The 19611-nt window shown below is 41.1% G+C and overlaps 3 protein-coding genes across 18 annotated transcripts in view; 2 read left to right on the top strand and 1 right to left on the bottom strand.

Moving 5' to 3' along the window:
• Positions 1-19611, bottom strand: part of LOC124265412 (mucin-2-like) — a 104845-nt gene that overhangs the window by 69118 nt on the left and 16116 nt on the right. For 6 of the 15 annotated variants that reach the window (XM_046700184.1, XM_046700190.1, XM_046700189.1 and 3 more), the window contains exons 1-6: positions 6118-6250; positions 5370-5456; positions 3279-3662; positions 2570-2920; positions 1518-1556; positions 1188-1220 (exon numbers count right to left, since the gene is read on the bottom strand). In XM_046700184.1, coding sequence (XP_046556140.1) covers positions 1188-1220; positions 1518-1556; positions 2570-2920; positions 3279-3662; positions 5370-5424 — 862 coding nt within the window. In that variant the 5' untranslated portion in view covers positions 5425-5456; positions 6118-6250. Of the gene's footprint in view, positions 1-272; positions 431-752; positions 1062-1187; positions 1221-1517; positions 1557-2569; positions 2921-3278; positions 3663-5369; positions 5457-6046; positions 6251-8471; positions 8587-19611 lie in introns of those variants that run through there. The other 9 variants (XM_046700203.1, XM_046700202.1, XM_046700185.1 and 6 more) reach the window with 9 other exon arrangements.
• The window catches only part of LOC124265415, a 106139-nt gene that overhangs the window by 83013 nt on the left and 3515 nt on the right, over positions 1-19611 (top strand). The gene's annotated exons all lie outside the window — the stretch shown is intronic.
• On the top strand, positions 15340-18331 carry LOC124265416 (alpha-amylase-like). Its single transcript, XM_046700210.1, has 3 exons — positions 15340-15672; positions 17144-17255; positions 17895-18331. The coding sequence occupies exons 1-3, from the start codon at positions 15356-15358 to the stop codon at positions 18126-18128; spliced, it is 663 nt and encodes a 220-aa protein (XP_046556166.1). The 5' UTR covers positions 15340-15355; the 3' UTR covers positions 18129-18331.

Below are 19611 nucleotides of genomic sequence, written 5' to 3'. Positions count from 1 at the left end.
TAGTTATTCTCGGTGTTTCATTTGATGTGCATAAGTTGAATAAAATTAAAGAGATTTAAGTGTTCAATTGGCAAGGTAAAATTATGAGTACTTGCAATCTTAATTTCACTTTATTTGTTTTACCTTTTGGTTTAAAGTGAAATTCATCGTTGCAAACAGACTATACATAGGTTCAAGCTTTGGGCTAGTAGAAGTTCACTCCCCAAATTCGTTTTATATCAAGAAGTACACGAGCTAACTTGTGTATGTAGTTAGTTAAAAAACGTATTCTGTTTCGTGAAATTCAGATTCATGCACCTAATGTTATAGATAACATAACTTTCGGGATATCGTGTGTCTTTGGTCTAAATTGAAAATGATAGAAGAAAAGCCACAGTTACGCTAACAGCTTGGTTCTTCCTCGCGGTCACTCCTTATGCGGCTGGAGAATCTGAAGTTATACAACAATCACCATCATCATCATCATCATCATCATCATCATCATCATTATCATCATCATCATTATCATCATCATCATCATCATCGTTGTCGTCGGCGTCATGATCATCATATTATCATCATCCCTTGACACTATCATCAGCTTGACACTATATGTCACATTTTCATCATAAACGTCATTACACACCATTACCAGTTTCATTATCGTCATCACTATTACCTGCATATCAGTTGAAAAATCTATCGATGTAAATGTATGAGGGAATTGGTATTAGTGACCTCTGAAGATCTCCATTTAGACAGAAATAACTTACCATTGCAAGCCGTGAAACACGTGACAGTCACAGTCTCGCTTTGACCCGCCGACCCTCCATCCGCCAGCAACCGGAAGTAGTACAGAGTGTCTGACTGGAGCTGCTTGACAACGAGTGTCTGTCGTGTCTGGGACTTGTCTTGGTCTGCCACTAAACGACTAACTCTCCATACAGTTGAGTCTTGGTGAAGATGGAAGAGAACGAACCTCGACACCCCTGTACGAGTGTCATTGTAGGTCCACTGTATCTTAACGCTGGAGGCCGAGTGCTCCGTACAATAGAAATCGGTTGGAGGGGAGGGCTTCGTGGCTGTAACGAAATGGGTTTCCGTGTTTATCGCACCTTTGTCCCAAGGATCACACATGGGAATAACGTGTACTTGACAACAACGATGATAAGCATTACATATTTAGGGGAGAAATATACAATACTCACCAGGACGAATGGTGGTTGTAGGAGATGTTGGTACTGAAAATAGAATTGATATCTTGTTGTTATTTTAGCATCAGATGCGTGATAAGATGAATTAGGTACACTTAAAATCCATCGACAAAAGGCACACACACAAACGCACGCACGCATGCATGCACCCTTCGTCTCTGTACCGAATGTCAGTTAAATTTCCCTGAAGGCGCACAAAGCTAAGATAAATCTCCCGCCACCATTACGCTCCCACCCCCATATTGGTCAATTTGGACGTCCATAAACACGTACACTTCCGTCACGGCACTGATTATGCAATACTCACAATTATGCAATACTCACCAGGACGAATGTAGGTTGTAGCGGATATTGGTACTTGACCTAAAATTGATATTTTATTATTATGTTGGTATCCGATGCCCGTAAGATGGACTGGGTACACTTAAAAGCCCTCGAAAACACACACACGCACGCACACACACGCATGACCGCACATGCATGTCGTGGGCATGTTGCAAATAATAAACACAAGCTGAATATTTTAGTATATATGATTTCTTATATGAAAAGTATTCATTGGTTTATATATATATATATATATATATATATATATATATATATATATATATATATATATATATATATATATATATATATATATATATATATTGGTAGTGAGTGTGACTAAACAAGCAACTGTAGATTAATGATATGAAACTGACACTGAGTTACAAATAGTACTGAGGAAGTGAGTTAATATTTATCGTCACAACGGCAATATTTCAGCCATATCGTGACGAGGAGAGTTTATAATTATATTATAGATCAATAAAGTAAGACATTAAAAAACCTGTTGACGAAGAACAGTAAAACTACTAGAGTATCACAGATATCCATTTAAAACTAGCAATTAAATCTAAAGTATTGGAACTATAAATGGCAATACAATATATAAAACAGGCTATAGATTGCTAAGGACTGAAGGTAGATCACTATACTAGGGACCATGGGGACTTACAGTACATTTGCTTCCTGCATGGTAATTTTCATTCGTGTTTATAATGTTTCTTATAAGTAATCATTTAGCTGGAGTATTGCTGAGTGCGGAAATAAACAAAGTAATTGGTCTTTATTATATAAAGGACTTGAATATGACACCCAGATATGAAATATTATCTTTATCTTTATGTCTATTTATGGATTAAAGTACGAAACGGATACAGAGTTACGAATAGTACTACATGTATCTCCAAATATTGATATGCATTCATGTTTATACAATCGTAATATTTCCACAGCTACACATCTTAGTTTTGAAATGGGCTGGCGCTTAACCTTTTATTCTTGGTGTATATTAAGGGCTCGAACAGAAAAAATTCTATATGAAATCTTACCAACAACATAAACCGTCTTGTTTGCACTGTAGTCTGCACTAATGACAGAACACCTGAACTGTCTCCCATTGTCTAGATTCGAGACTGTATGAACCAGTGTTGACGCCCCTGTATACTGACATTCCGCTGACGAAGTAGGAGGTTCGTAGGTGATGTTTTGGTCGTTGGGGTACCGTGTCCAGGAGGCGAACTCGGCGTCTACAGATCGCCACTCCCATGTCCACAGGTTCTGGAGGTTGTTCTCATCAAACTGGTTCCCGATCCGTCCTGTACATCTGATGGACAAGAGCTGACCATCGTCATACTGGACCCTGTCAGGAGTAGGGAACATCTCTATCTGTTCTGGGTAGGCTGAAAGATATGATAGAAACTGTCTGTTCATATTCTTGGTTTTTTTTGCGACAAAGAATATCAATACTACGAGACACAGGTTCATGTGTACACGTGTACTCTGGATTACTAAAAGACAACTTTAGGACATCTAACATTTTAGCATCCGTAAAGATCTGGGGTAGAATTGGTCTTCAGTAACCTATGCTTGTCGTTAAGACGATACACGGGATCGGGTGGTCAGGCTCGCTGACTTGGTTGACACATGTAATCGTATTGATGCTCGTGCTGTTTGGTCAAGACTTGATTATTTACAGACCGCTAACATATAGCTGGCATATTGCATAATCTAAGATAGTTCATATATAAACAAACGCACTTCTAGCTGTGATGTTGGTTGTGGCCTCATCACTTCCACCTGACCCCGCCAAGTATAACGTTTTGCAGTAGTATGTAGAAGCAGCATCATCACATCTCAGATCTGTCAGGATGAACTGTATGTTGCCTGTTGCTCCACTGATAGAACCTGAGGCTGTGATCCGCTGTTGTAGACTTGTGTCCACTACTTGTACTGACGTATATGTGTTGGTCATTTGTATTATAGGCTGATCAGAGCCAGTAGAAGACTTCTTGCCAATCTCTATGTAATACACTGTAGTTATCCCAGGTGCATCTGGCCTGCAACTTAAAGTCAACTGAGATGTTGGGTTACTGCCCCCGACTGTTATTTGATTCGGTGATGCAGTCAGGCTTGCCCCGGTGACTGAAAAAATATGTTCATATCAAGTACCGATGCAGAAGTCGAGCAATCGAAACATTCAAACATCTGCTGTGAATCATGTATAACATTGTAACAGAAATGATGTTAACTTTTGCAGACATGAAGGAAAAAGTTCACACTGCCAGCAAATGCAATAGTCGAGTATCATCATATGGTTCCATATATGGCGATTGTGATACCCGTTCTACCACGTAATGCCAGTGCGTAATTAAGGAAATATCATGAAAGGAAAATTCGTAGATTATATTATATTTCGGGATCGAAAACAAAATAACTGATAACAGCTATACAATATCTCTTTGATAACTGTGTTCCCATGACACGTGGGGCGGTGGGGTAGCCTAGTGGTTCAAGCGTTGGCTCGTCACGCCATAGACCCGAGTTCGAATCCCACATGGTTACAATGTGTGAAGCCCATTTCTGGTGTCCCCCGCCGTGATATTGCTGGAATATTGCTAAAAGCGGCATAAAACCAAACTCAGACAGTCAGTCAGTCCCATGACACGTACTTCATCGTAGTGCAGCACTACACTGCCACAGGTTATTAGACAGCATATGAACACTTCTGCAGGTACTCCCAGGTCATGGGTGGCTTATTCCAAGCAACACAGATGACTCTTGATTGTTTATTGTTTATTGCCGCACTCAGCAATATTCCAACTATATCGCGGCGGTATGTAAATAATCGGGTCTGGACCAGAAAATCAGATGATCAAGCATGAGCGTGAATTTACGCAATTGGGATACCATGACGTGTCAGTCTTACTCAGCAGCCTGACCACCTGATCCCGTTCGTCGCCTCTTACGGCAAGCATTGGTAGATGAAGACCCAAGAACGCGGGTCTTCACAGTACAAATGACTGTTGTGAAGACCTTTGAAGTACAGTGTTTCAAGTTCCAAATACACCAATTGAACGTCTGGCATTTGAGAAGCTGTTTCGATATTAGATTTTTGAGGATGTACATGAATGAATATGTTCACATAGATAACAAATCCTAAGTTAACTAACTCCATTCCATTCCCTGTATTCATGAACCAAGTGTCGAAACTGACTCCAGTTCTACCTCTTTTACAACCTAATGCCAGCGCCTAAAAGTAGACATATCACAAGAAGCTATGTTGGAGTGTGGAAACAAAATGATCTTCAGCAAACAATGTGATGAATGATTTCTTACAGTAAAAACACCAATGAAGATCCGAGTTAGAATATTGATCTTCAGGAAACCATGCTTGTCGTAAGAGGCGACTTACGGGATCGGGTTGTCAGGCTCGCTGGCTTGGTTGACACATGTCATCGGTTCCCAGTTATGCAGATCGATGATCATGCTGTTGATCACTGGATTGTCTGGTCCAGACTCGATTATTTACAGACCGCCGCCTTATAGCTGGAATATTGCGGCGTAAAACTAAACTCACTCACTCACTACAGTAAAGAGTCCTTCCTTCTTGTTATAGATGGGGGCATAGACTAAGGCTTAGTCTCTGAATATATATAATTTTGATAGTAACAAACCAGCCCATTTGTATTGAAAAGGAGCCCTAGGGAGACCAGAGATTCCTGAACCTAAGGAAATCTAGACTTGCTATATTTAGGGATTTAGCACTGCAGAGAAGGCTTGGCAGTGGGGAAAATAATGTGGTTCAGGGACTGTGAGACAGACTAATGGGGGCACGATGTCCGTACTTACCTCCAGACACAAAGGTCATGAAAGTCAGGAGACAGACGAGATGACAAGGCGTCATGCTTGGTTCTTCCCAGTAACGAATTCCTGTTCCTGAAACATGTCAAGGTATGGCGGCTATGAAACGTCTCCTTCCTTTTCCTGTTGTATTTCTTGATCAGATCTATCATGTGGTTTGTTTACAGTAACCATTTCGTTACTTGTCTGTCGACAATAGTGTCGTATTTCTACAGCAGATCATTACATGTGGTTTGTTTACAGTAAGCATGTTGCTACTTGTCTCTCGGGTTGTTACATAAGAAGAACAAATGAAACACATTATATGTTTCTGTGCCCACTTTCGGTATCAACTACACAGACAGTATCATTAAACACCCAGATATAAAAACAATGCATGTTATGAATTTCTAAAACGATGGTAAACATACCATGTTAAATGCAAACATATCCCTCATGCAACATGTCAAATACTTTTGAGATGGAATGCATTTTCCAAGAATATAAACCAATTGAAGCTGATATACGTATTTAGCATACTTTAGAAAGCCTACAGAAAGTTCACGATTCACAACTCGTGGTCCTCAAGTTGGTTTGATATATCTGTCGAAAATTGGTTCCCATCAATATATGAAAGATCACGATCACTAATAATAACAACTGCAGCAGTATCGATGTAAACATACGTGCTTCGAACAAAGTCTTCTTGTAATAGTAGATACAGCTTTCACACCTTTGTTCCGTGAACCACACCTACCTGTTGATGCGATCTCACCGATGTTAAATGCAGTGACTTCAGCAATGGTGTGGTGTTAAAAGCACCCCCTGTGCACCGTATACCTTGAGTTGTGGCGACACAGTGTCAATACTATGACGCATTGCCCGTGCGATAAGATTATTTATTACCCACGTGGTCAACGTATGGGTAGTTGCATACTAATCTCGTACGTCACACGAGTGTCGTGTCACGTTGACCTGTGTCGTAACGACTTGACCTGAGATTCTAACGATTTGTTTGGATAACCGATGACCTCTCAATTAGGTCACATTCTGACGTAACTATCTCTATGTTCATCAAATATTTAAGAAATACACTTCGCTCTACCACCATGTATAGTGTAATAAAACACACTTTTGCCCTGAACTATTATAGTTACAGCACGAGGACGCTGGTAGGGCGAAGTGTATTTCTTTTCTAAGATGCCAAATTTAATACTTTCTAAAGATAGTTACGATTAATTTAAGGCAGAAAACAAACGACGGTGTCGGTGACCTAAATTAAGAATCCTCGCACAGGGCTAACTGGCGCGCTGTTCTATTGATGTGTCTGCCCCCTACGTTAAGACGAACGTTACCAGAAAAAAACAAATGATAACGGTTTGATGACGGTTTACCATATGGGGCAATATGAACGTTGCATTTCTACTACCAGCGTAAGTTTAGATCAGTACATCCAGAGGAAGTTGAGTAGTCAAGCGACATTCCACAATTGCATTGTGGGAATGTAAACATTACGAACGTTACCGTGTCGCTGAAAACTTGTGAGTCGAAATGACACATTTTAACCGTCGTAAAACATAAACGTAATGTTTCCACCAGTGATGTTAGCTGCGTGAAGCAACTGCAAACCAAGAAACTGGATGCAACGGTGTAGTTTACTGTAGGAGGCCGTACGAGGCGATGACAACTGACATGCATCGTGACGTCGCTTACATTGTGACGTAATGTAAAATGGTTCGATTACGAGGGCACACTAGAATGGCGCAGTGACGGGAAAACGTCATTCAATTGTTACGTCATCAAAAAACTATACCTTTATTGTCTGATAATGTATTTTTTCTTCGATTGTTCTAGCCGCTAGGCATCATAGAATACAGTACAAAACTCTTCCGCAACCTCTTTATGAAACCGGTTTCGGTTTGAAACCAAAATATTAACAAAAATACGCTATTTTGTCAATTTAATGCATGTTAGACGTGGGTAATAAATAAAATTACCACACTCGGTCTCATTACATTACGAATTATACGAAACTCGTGACCTTCCTATGATATCTGACCTCGCTTTCGCTCGGTCAGATACCATAGGAAGGACACTCGTTTCGTATAATTCGTATGTAATGAGACCTCGTGTAGTATTCTCTATTTACAGAACAAAAGTAAGGTTTTGAACAGTGTTTGTGACTGTTGATGTATGACACTGATGTGAAAGTTCAAGTCCTGCCCAGATTTCCTTCACAACGGTCACAACAGTAAGGAAGAGAATTTATGGGTGTCAACTTCAAACTGAAGTGCAAATGCTTTCGGAATATATCCTTCTTTCACTATGGGAATAATTGTTAGAATGACAAGATGGTATATACACATGGAGAAGGTATCGCAACACTTCATATTTTTCAAGTTCAGTACCATCCCTGACGCTGCACCGCCCTGATAGTATCAGATGTATAATTTGCAGTGAGGTATTGCGATAAATCCTTGATGAGTCTCCTACCTTTTCCTGTTGTATTTCTTGATCAGATCTATCATGTGGTTTGTTTACAGTAACCATTTCGTTACTTGTCTGTCGACAATAGTGTCGTATTTCTACAGCAGATCATTACATGTGGTTTGTTTACAGTAAGCATGTTGCTACTTGTCTCTCGGGTTGTTACATAAGAAGAACAAATGAAACACATTATATGTTTCTGTGCCCACTTTCGGTATCAACTACACAGACAGTATCATTAAACACCCAGATATAAAAACAATGCATGTTATGAATTTCTAAAACGATGGTAAACATACCATGTTAAATGCAAACATATCCCTCATGCAACATGTCAAATACTTTTGAGATGGAATGCATTTTCAAGAATATAAACCAATTGAAGCTGATATACGTATTTAGCATACTTTAGAAAGCCTACAGAAAGTTCACGATTCACAACTCGTGGTCCTCAAGTTGGTTTGATATATCTGTCGAAAATTGGTTCCCATCAATATATGAAAGATCACGATCACTAATAATAACAACTGCAGCGGTATCGATGTAAACATATGCGTGCTTCGAACAAAGTCTTCTTGTAATAGTAGATACAGCTTTCACCTTTGTTCCGTGAACCACACCTACCTGTTGATGCGATCTCACCGATGTTAAATGCAGTGACTTCAGCAATGGTGTGGTGTTAAAAGCACCCCCTGTGCACCGTATACCTTGAGTTGTGGCGACACAGTGTCAATACTATGACGCATTGCCCGTGCGATAAGATTATTTATTACCCACGTGGTCAACGTATGGGTAGTTGCATACTAATCTCGTACGTCACACGAGTGTCGTGTCACGTTGACCTGTGTCGTAACGACTTGACCTGAGATTCTAACGATTTGTTTGGATAACCGATGACCTCTCAATTAGGTCACATTCTGACGTAACTATCTCTATGTTCATCAAATATTTAAGAAATACACTTCGCTCTACCACCATGTATAGTGTAATAAAACACACTTTTGCCCTGAACTATTATAGTTACAGCACGAGGACGCTGGTAGGGCGAAGTGTATTTCTTTTCTAAGATGCCAAATTTAATACTTTCTAAAGATAATTACGATTAATTTAAGGCAGAAAACAAACGACGCGTGTCGGTGACCTAAATTAAGAATCCTCGCACAGGGCTAACTGGCGCGCTGTTCTATTGATGTGTCTGCCCCTACGTTAAGACGAACGTTACCAGAAAAACAAATGATAACGGTTTGATGACGGTTTACCATATGGGGCAATATGAACGTTGCATTTCTACTACCAGCGTAAGTTTAGATCAGTACATCCAGAGGAAGTTGAGTAGTCAAGCGACATTCCACAATTGCATTGTGGGAATGTAAACATTACGAAACGTTACCGTGTCGCTGAAAACTTGTGAGTCGAAATGACACATTTTAACCGGTCCGTAAAACATAAACGTAATGTTTCCACCAGTGATGTTAGCTGCGTGTGAAGCAACTGCAAACCAAGAAACTGGATGCAACGGTGTAGTTTACTGTAGGAGGCCGTACGAGGCGATGACAACTGACATGCATCGTGACGTCGCTTACATTGTGACGTAATGTAAAATGGTTCGATTACGAGGGCACACTAGAATGGCGCAGTGACGGGAAAACGTCATTCAATTGTTACGTCATCAAAAAACTATACCTTTATTGTCTGATAATGTATTTTTTCTTCGATTGTTCTAGCCGCTAGGCATCATAGAATACAGTACAAAACTCTTCCGCAACCTCTTTATGAAACCGGTTTCGGTTTGAAACCAAAATATTAACAAAAATACGCTATTTTGTCAATTTAATGCATGTTAGACGTGGGTAATAAATAAAATACCACACTCGGTCTCATTACATACGAATTATACGAAACTCGTGACCTTCCTATGATATCTGACCTCGCTTTCGCTCGGTCAGATACCATAGGAAGGACACTCGTTTCGTATAATTCGTATGTAATGAGACCTCGTGTAGTATTCTCTATTTACAGAACAAAAGTAAGGTTTTGAACAGTGTTTGTGACTGTTGATGTATGACACTGATGTGAAAGTTCAAGTCCTGCCCAGATTTCCTTCACAACGGTCACAACAGTAAGGAAGAGAATTTATGGGTGTCAACTTCAAACTGAAGTGCAAATGCTTTCGGAATATATCCTTCTTTCACTATGGGAATAATTGTTAGAATGACAAGATGGTATATACACATGGAGAAGGTATCGCAACACTTCATATTTTTCAAGTTCAGTACCATCCCTGACGCTGCACCGCCCTGATAGTATCAGATGTATAATTTGCAGTGAGGTATTGCGATAAATCCTTGATGAGTGGCTTGTACCAATAAATCAAGATTTTGTACTGACGATTTCTCTGGCGACCCATAATGTCCCAAACATGTTCTACGGGATTGAGATCTGAACTCTTGAGTTTTAGTGCTGTTGCTTACAGAAATCCACGTCGCACTGACCAAAAAAAACAAGCCATAAATATTAAAGTATGAAAGTGAATTGGTGAATTTTTAAGGCAATAATTGCTGTGGTCGACTGCCAGTCCCTGACCATATCTGGACAAAATCCCGTTTTAAGGTGAGTGAGTGTAGTTTTACGTCGCTTTTAGCAATACTGCAGCAATATCACGGCGAAGGACACCAGAAATGGCTTCACCGTTTGTACCCATGTGGGGAATCGAACCCAGGTCTTCGGCGTGACGAGTGAAGGCTTTAACCACTAGGCTACCCCATCGTTACCCGTTTCCAATGTGTAACCTTCAAATACTTGAAACCAAACAAGGACCCACTCTGTGGCAGAGTGTTAATATTGTACGAGCTTCACTCAGGTGTTGCGACAAGTCTTTGAAACACTTCACATTAAAGACCGCCATGTTGCTGTACAAACAGTCACACGTACAATCATAGCAAGCCCGGGATTAGTCAGGTCGAGATGAATGCACTAATGTACGCATCATCTAATGGTAAAATTAATTTCAATTCTTATATTATTCCCCTTTAACTTTATTAATCTCCAGTTGTTGACTTGTTGACAACTTGTGTGCAAATTGGATTTGTACAAGGTGAATGTACTTAATGTACACGTGAGCATTAATCAAGCACCTTTTTGATTTGGTAATTAGGAAAATTCTTATATTATTCCCCTTTAACTTTATTAATCGGCAGTTGTTGACTTGTTGACAACTTGTGTGCAAATTGGATATTTACAAGGAGAATGTACTTATTGTACGCGTGAGCATTAATCAAGCACCACACACCTTTCTGATATGGTAAGTAGGAAACCACTTCAAGCTGACGTATACAGAAGGAAGGTACTCTCATCAAAGTCGAGTGATTAACTGCCTTTGACGTCAAACGTCTATCGGCATGCCCAAACTGGCATGTTCTGATGGAAAAGTAAGCAGCCTTATTTTGGGAGTTGTCACTGTTTTAACTAATAGTTCAGTATGAATTAGGTGGGGCAATGTGGGTGTTCCTTTATGAAATATAGATCGTGTTTTGAGAGCAGGACACGTTTCAACGTTAACGATTCTAGTAGTTCAGTTTCCTGTCCTACCTGACAAGCCATGCTTCCTCCACTTGGCTAAACTTGATGAGTGAGTGAGTGGGTTAGTTGTACACCGCACTCAGCAATATTCCAGCTATATGGCGGTGGTCTGTAAATAATCGAGTCTGGACCAGACAATCCAGTGATCAACAGCATGAGCATCGATCTGCGCAATTGGGAACCGATGACATATGTCAACAATGCCAGCGAGCCTGACAACCCGATCCCGTTAGTCGCCTCTTACGACAAGCATGGGTTACTGAAGGCCAATATTCTAACACAGACCTTCTCGGGTCCTTCTAAACTAAGAGAAAGTATAGGTCGAGTTTGACTATCCATATAAACGACACAACACAAAATGTTGATTACAAGTATAATTAAATGGAGAATGGTTACAGATGATCATTCAAGCACATTATGAAGGATGTTCTGACAACACATATTGTATGAGCGATAGTCAACAATCGTGGATTAGAACATATTAGTTGTCAGTGATATCAGAACCCTCACACGCGATTGTCTAGCTCTATGTTAGTTCATCTGAGACACAATGGCGGTCTCAGTTACGTGTATGACCCCCACGTGCCTCAATGCATGCTGTGATACGTCGTCTCATTGATAACAGACCTCTGATGACATTTGCTGGAATCCTTTTCCACTCCACCCTCAGGACACGCTCCAGCTCTCTATATATTGTCAATGGGTTGTTGACAATTTCTTATCTGTTTCTTAAGATGGTATCATATATGCTCTATCGGATTCATATATGGTGGGGGCGGTGGGGTAGCCTAGTGGTTAAAGCGTTCGCTAGTCTCGCCGAGGACCCGGGTTCGATTCTCCACATGGGTACAATGTGTGAAGCCCATTTCTGGTGTCCCCCGCAGTGATATTGCTGGAATATTGCTAAAAGCGGCGTAAAACCAAACTCACTCACTCATATCTGGTGAGTGGCCAGGCCAGGGAAGGACATGCATGTTGTGTCAGTCCTGCTGTATGGGGCCTGGCATTGTCCAGTTGAAACACTGTTTCCTGTGGTTGGTATTGTATGAATAGGAGCACAACTGGTTGTAGCACCTGTTCTTTGTACTGCACTGCGTTTCAATCCCCTGCACAACTACCAGGTCGGTCTTCTGTTCCCCACATATAGCGTCCCACACCATGATGCCCTCCGCCGCCGAAAGGCTGGACCTGTTGAATGCACACAGGAGATAGTCGTTTACCTCTACGGCTATAAACCCGTTCTCTGCCAACATTCAGAAACAACTTTAAACGACACTCGACGGCAAACAGCACTTGGCGCCACTGCCTCACCTGACAGACTCGAACACGCCAAGCCCATCGTAATCTCAGACGTCGATGCTGCACTGTCACAAATATCCCCCGGAAGGGACGGAGGGCTCTAACTCCTGCAGAACAAGTCAATGTAGTACTGTACGTGGGCCATTGCGATGTCCCAGTGCTCTTGCAGCCGTCGCCGTCGCCGTCGCCGTAACGAACCTGTTTCGTAGGTGGATGATCCTTATTTGCTGATCTTCCTGTGGGGCTATGACGAGTGGTCTTCCCGTTCTGGGCATCTCCTCAGTCCTTCCTGTCAGCTGGTATCGTTCTAGAAGCCTCGATACCGTCAGTGGCGCACGCCAGAACCTTCTGGCAATTTCGACTTGTGTAGCCCCCATTTCGACTCTCTCCCTTTCTTCACGTGTTAATCCCGGCATGTCTTTGGTGTGTTTTTATCAGCTATCATACCATGCTATGTTGTGATCGAATTTATACAGCACTTCGCCATATTTAAAAAAACAACAAACAAGACTTTTGCCAAACTATACTTTCTTTTGCCTCTTAGTTAAACTCGGTTTTAAATCGGGTTCTCCAGCTTCATCATCAAGGTCTTTATATATCCAATCACCTCCATGAATTAGTTTGACCATTTTTACTGCTCCGTGTGGGTGGAGCGGTAGCCTAGTGGTTGAAGAGATCGCCCGTCTTGCCGAAGACCCGGGTTCGATTCCAGATATGAAAACATTGTGTGAAGCCAATTTCTGGTGTTCCCCGCCGTGATATTGCTGGAGAACTGTTAAAGGCGGAGTTAAACTTAACACACAGACACACACACTCACTCTAATTTGCACAAAATGCTCTTCTCATTTCAAACGGAACTTCAGTTCCAATAGGGTCAGTATGTTTTAAGGGTGGCATTGTCAATTGATGAAAAACAGATGGTATTCTGGTTAGGTTTCTCCTTTGACAAAGTGAGTTTTTACGCCGCTTTCAGGAATGTGTTTTTCATACAAAATTTCGGACGACACTTTGCAATGGGTTTTTTTAAACCAAAGTTGAAACTTATATTTGCCAGTAATGTTTCACCTTCAAATAAGAAATTTATATTTTACACGCAATGCCGTGGGGACATCCAAGGAACACCTGAGGCAGGAATGACACACCTGGCAATCAATCAGTAATCAACACTTTATCGGCAGAATTAAAAGCTGTAACCTGTTTTCCTATTCGTGATACAGGTTAAGTTACGTTACACATTAGAGTGCTGAACGCTTCGACATATATTTCCAAGTGTTATTGAAGAATCTTTAAAAAGAATTGTAGCATTTTTAAAATGTCGTTGACTCCTACCGTGGTCCATACCGTTCTTTTCATGAAATAAAAAAATGTCAGATTTTTTAAGATATCGGTGACCATCTACTGGTAACATATCTTCCACGTCGCTGTGTTTAAATCGGATTTGCTTCCAAAATGGTTGAGAGAGTAAAAACAGTAAAATATATATATAGGTCTACTGTTTCGCTCGAGCAAAATAGAAATATATAGACTTGATTAAGTGTTACCAAAGCGGAGTTCAACACAAAACACTCAGTTATTTAAATGTTACTACACCTGGCTGTCCCTTTCCCTGCACTCCTCCCTCGTAACATATAATGAACTGTGTCAACATTTTAATGATAGTTTGGTAAACTATTCTTAGGACATAAATTCTGCAAAAACCTCACAGAGTTGGTCTTATGTTTTGATTATGATCAGCGTTTCATTGAGTATATGTTTAGTAGTTTTCTAGTTCGATTGCAATTCATCGATCTGCTTTTGAGCCGAACGGACTATAAAACGTTTCATAGACTCGCCCAGTTGTGATCATTCACGCTCAACTTAAAGGGGATGTGGGGCAGGATATTGGTTAAAGCGTTCGCTCATCAACCCAAAACCCCGGGTTCGGATCATACATGGATAATAATGGTGATGTTCATTTCTGGTGTCCCTCACCATGATATTGCTGGAATATTGCTGAAACGGCACAAAATCGTATTCACTCATCGATGCACAAATGAGAGGGGCTATGGGAAGGAGAAACGCTAGGGGAAGGAGAAAGGAGATGATTCAACATGGCACGAGAGAGCAGTTCAGCATGTTAGCATGTTGTCTAATGTTCAGCAAAGCATTTTGTTTTCTTCCATTAACAGGCGGTGGGGTAGCCTAGTGGTTAAAGCGTTTGCTCGTCACGCCGAAGACCCGGGTTCGAATCCCCACATGGGTACAATGTGTGAAGCCCATTTCTGGTGTCCCCCGCCGTGATGTTGCTGGAATATTGCTAAAAGCGGCGTAAAACCAAACTCAGTCAGTCAGTCAGTCAGTCAGTCTTCCATTAACAAAATAACCTAATGGGTCATATCGAGCTAGACACAAATCTATAAACATTGAATATATGGACAGGGAAATGTGACATTAGAGCAAGTTGGCACCTAGGATGGAAGGCCAGGGACACGCGCTATTCAGTAATAGGTTTACTCAGCTGTCATCGATAAGCTTTTATCTGACATCACCTGTACTACAAGGCATCCGATATGCTGCTTATATAAGCACAAGGTCCATTAGGTCTATAAAAACTGGTCCAAACTGATCGCCAGACACAATTCAGTGTCGCCATGTGTCGACTGATATTTGCGTCGGTTCTGGTCCTCTGTTGCGCTTCGGCTGCATCCGCTGTCAACTTCCAGCGTACTATTGTCGCAATCTCCAAGACAACGGACTGGGGTCAGAACATCTTTCTTCGGGGAGGGGCTGGTGCTGACGACATCCGTATCAGACATGAGGTGAAGACTCGGTACCCTGAGGGTTTCTTCGCCCAGACATCCCGAGGGGACAACTATTTGGGCTGGGGAGGCGCTGAGGAGACCCAGGGAAGATACAATCACTATATAGATGCTGAGGGTACTCCCATGATGCACTCCACCAATGACCAGTAAGTTGTTTTTGTTGATTACAGTACTGGTATCTACTCCGTCATAGTACTTGTCGTAAGAGGCGACTGATGGGATCGGCTGGTCAGGCTCGCTGACTTGGTTGACACATGTCATCGTATCCCAATAGCTTATATCGATGCTCATGCTGATGATCACTGAATTGTCTGGTCCAGACTGTATTATTTACAGACCGCCGCCATATAGCTGGAATACTGCTGAGAGCGGCGATAAGCAACAACCAAAACACAAATATAAATTGAAGAAAATGGCATTTGCAAAAAGAAATCGGCGCTGGAGAGAGTCCGCAATAGTCCATTTGCATTTGTACCGGGAGATATATAAAACAAGACAAAAAGATTGATTTAAATACTGACAAAAATCTCCAGTGCCGCTGTGATTACCGACACAGGAGGCTGATTCGCTCTACTTTCTAATAGCTCCGGTGTTCTTGAGATTGAACATGTTAGGACTGACTTCGCACATACACTCAGTAAACTACGGTTTATTACGTGAAGATCCGGGTTAGAATTGATCTTCAGCAACCCGTGCTTGTGGTAAGAGGCGACTAACGGGATCGGGTGGTCAGGCTCGCTGACTTGGTTGACACATGCCATCGTATCCCAATTGGTAGATCGGTTGTTCACTGGATTTTCTGGTCCAGACTCGATTATTTACAGTCAGTAGCCATATTGCTGGAATATTGCTGAGTGCTGAGTTAAACAACAACCAAACGCATTTATTGAAATGATGTCGGCAACAATATAAATTATCTCCCTTGTTCTCGTTCTTTTGTTGTTTTTACATGACGCCGAATGTGAATTTATTATTTATTTAATGTTGATCATTTATTTTTTTAATGTTGATCATTTATTTATTTAATGTGAATTTATTATTTATTTAATGTTGATCATTCAGGCCTTGTACTACAACCTTAACTGTTTACAAAAATATATCTATGAATGTTTTGTTTTGTATTAGTTGTCCAGTAGTTGTAAATTCATAGAGTTATCTCCCTTGTTGACCTTAAAGTTGACATGACATTCAGGAGCCATGATATCGGATCAATCATGTTCTGTAGTTCTGATTAAGCAATATGATTGATGCTGATTGGCGGTATTAAACCAATTGGTCCATTGTTGGTTGTCTGCAAAACACTCCACGAAGTCGTATCATCATAGCAGAGCTTTATCCATGACGTCACAGTCGACTTCACGTGAAGTCATTTCTACAAATGACTGAGGTTCAGAAAAATGTGTCTGTGAAAGCGAAGTCCCAGGACTTACAATAAATCAACCCCGATTGATAATACGTACTTCCTCGGAGCTTTAAAGTTTTTCAGCTATTTGTCTTTTGTCCAAGTGAGTGTGTTAGGGTCGTTTTGGGAAGCGTGACCCAGATATCTGAGCCCGACATTAGTTGTGACCTTACTTCCTGTCGTCAGTGTATCATGTTATTATCTCTTGGTTACAGCTCCTTCGACCACTTTAACTCCTCCCTCCTCGGTCTCGTTGGGGAGAGTCTCTGGCTGGCTGATCTCTACATGGACTGCGACCAAACCAACAACGGCTGGTTCGATTTCAAGGTAGGTAACTCACACTCTGGTGAAATGTCATGATGTTAGTCTGTTGTTGATTGTACTGTGTTAAGTACCCTCTCTTCTTCTTACTGTTGCTACCAGACTACTACAATCTTCCACCTCTTCTTGTACTACTATGAGGTCAAAATTACCTCTGTTTACCCAGCTGAAAATGGGTACCTGGTGGGATAAAGTCATGTGACTATAACCCTCTAGCGCCTAATAGGCAGCTTGGGTTATCCGAGGTAATAATGATCGGATTGTTTGGGCGTTATGAACATACATTGTGCATGTAGCAATGCGCATGATAAATGGACTATTACTATTAATACTATGGGGGCGATGGGGTAGCCTAGTGGTTAAAGCGTCACGCCGAATTAAGATCCGGGTTCGATTTAACACATGGGTACAATGTGTGAAGCCCATTTTTGGTATACGCCGCCGTGATATTGCTAAAAGCGGAGTAAAACTAAACTCACTCATTCACTACTAATACTACATCAACAAATCAACAACTACTAAAGCGATGTATCCTCCTTCACCCACTGCCTACAAGCCCCCCCATCTCGAACCCCCCCCCAGGAATATGAAATAGTCACAACTCGCCACCAAACTATATCCGTTAATACCGTTATTGCTGCACAGGGTTACATGGTGGATCTTCGACCAGGCGTCTACGGCGAGGGATGGGAACACTACATCTACGCGACCACCTGCAACGTCGACGGGGAAGTCGTGGACGTTCCCGACAGAGGCAACCATCACGCCAAATGCGGCTACTTCAACCTTGGAATCTGGAACAACGGTCGATGCTGGGCCACGAAGCTAGATTACCCGACAATGCTGTTCCGCAGTGCGTGGACGGAATCGGAGTTTTAGATTCGAACTCAGAAGTGGTGGACCTATTGAGCCACCATGTACCTTTTGCAGATTCGTTGATTTTGCTGTTTAGAGTTGATTCCACCATATTATGCTTATCAATAATGATTATGACAAGAAAACATTTTCCGAAATATATCGGCTTGGAATGCTGTTTGAAGATTGCTGCTGTGTATTACTGAATAAAGTGCTGATGTAGAGTCCCCACATATCTTCTTTTAGTCTGTCTCACAGTCCCTGAACCACATTATTTTCCCTACAGCCTAGCCTTCCCTGTAGTGCTAAAGCCCTAAACGAAGCAAGTCTAGATTTCCCCAGGTTCTGAATCTCTGGTCTCCCAAGGGCTCCTTTTCAATTTAAATGGGCTTGTTTGTTACTATCAAAATTACATATATTCAGGGACTAAGCCTTAGTCTAATCTTCTTTATGAACAGCATGATATCGTAGTATCGATTATCGAAGTTAAAATTTTAGATACGGCGTGTCCATTAGCCTGTGTAATGAGTGAGTGAGTGAGTTTAGTTTTACGCCGCTTTTCGTAATATTCCAACAATATGACGACGGGGCACACTAGAAATTGTACCCATGTTGGGAATCGAACCCGGGTCTTCGGCGTACTTGAACTTACTTACTGCTGAATGATACCAAACTATATGAAATATTGATTAAATTTTAAAAAATATGTCTCTTGCTTTTTCACAATCTGCTAAAAAATGGGCTTCTTGATCGATAAACAAAGATGATGTGTTTTGTTGTTGATTTACCAGTCACCATTGCCTATAAAATATACCGGAAGACATTCATTAAAGGACTGACTGACTGACTGAGGTTAGTTTAACGCCACTTTTAGCAATATTGCAGGAATATCACGGCGGGGGACACCAGAAATGGGCTTAACACATTGTGCCCATGTGGGGAATCGAACCCGGGTCTTCGGCGTGACGAGCCAACGCTTTAACCACTAGGCTACCCCACCGCCCCTTCATTAAAGGAAAACTGTTTATGTGTATTATAAATAAAGATAATATCTCATATTTTTTGAAAATCGATAACAATTACGAAAGCCTAATCCTGCCAGTTTTGTAACAAATATTACTTTTTCAGCGACAATTCTCTTTGCTAATTCAATAATTTTCTCGTTACTCTGACTACTTTCTCGTTGTTTCAATTATTTTTTCGCTGCTTTGATTAATTTCTCATTGCTTCGAGTATGTCCTCGTTGCTTCAAGTTTCTTTCAAAAACTTGAAATTTTATATATTTTCTCGTTACTTCAAGTTTCTAACAAAACCTGTTAAATACTGGAAGCAACGAAACAATAGTTGAAGTAACGAGAAAATACTCGCAGCAGCGAAAAACATATTCGAAGCAACGAAAAAATATTCGAAGCAACGAAAATTATTCGAAGCAACGAAAAAACATTCGACGCAACGAGAACATGGGCTGAAAAAAATATTTTATGCTACAATAGTGTCAGCATTAGGA

This window comes from Haliotis rubra, unplaced genomic scaffold (assembly GCF_003918875.1).
Source record: "Haliotis rubra isolate DU_JTF1 unplaced genomic scaffold, ASM391887v1 Scf979, whole genome shotgun sequence".
Taxonomy (NCBI): domain Eukaryota; kingdom Metazoa; phylum Mollusca; class Gastropoda; order Lepetellida; family Haliotidae; genus Haliotis; species Haliotis rubra.
The sequence above is the reverse complement of the archived record's forward strand: the minus strand, read 5'-3'. Positions and strand labels throughout refer to the sequence as shown.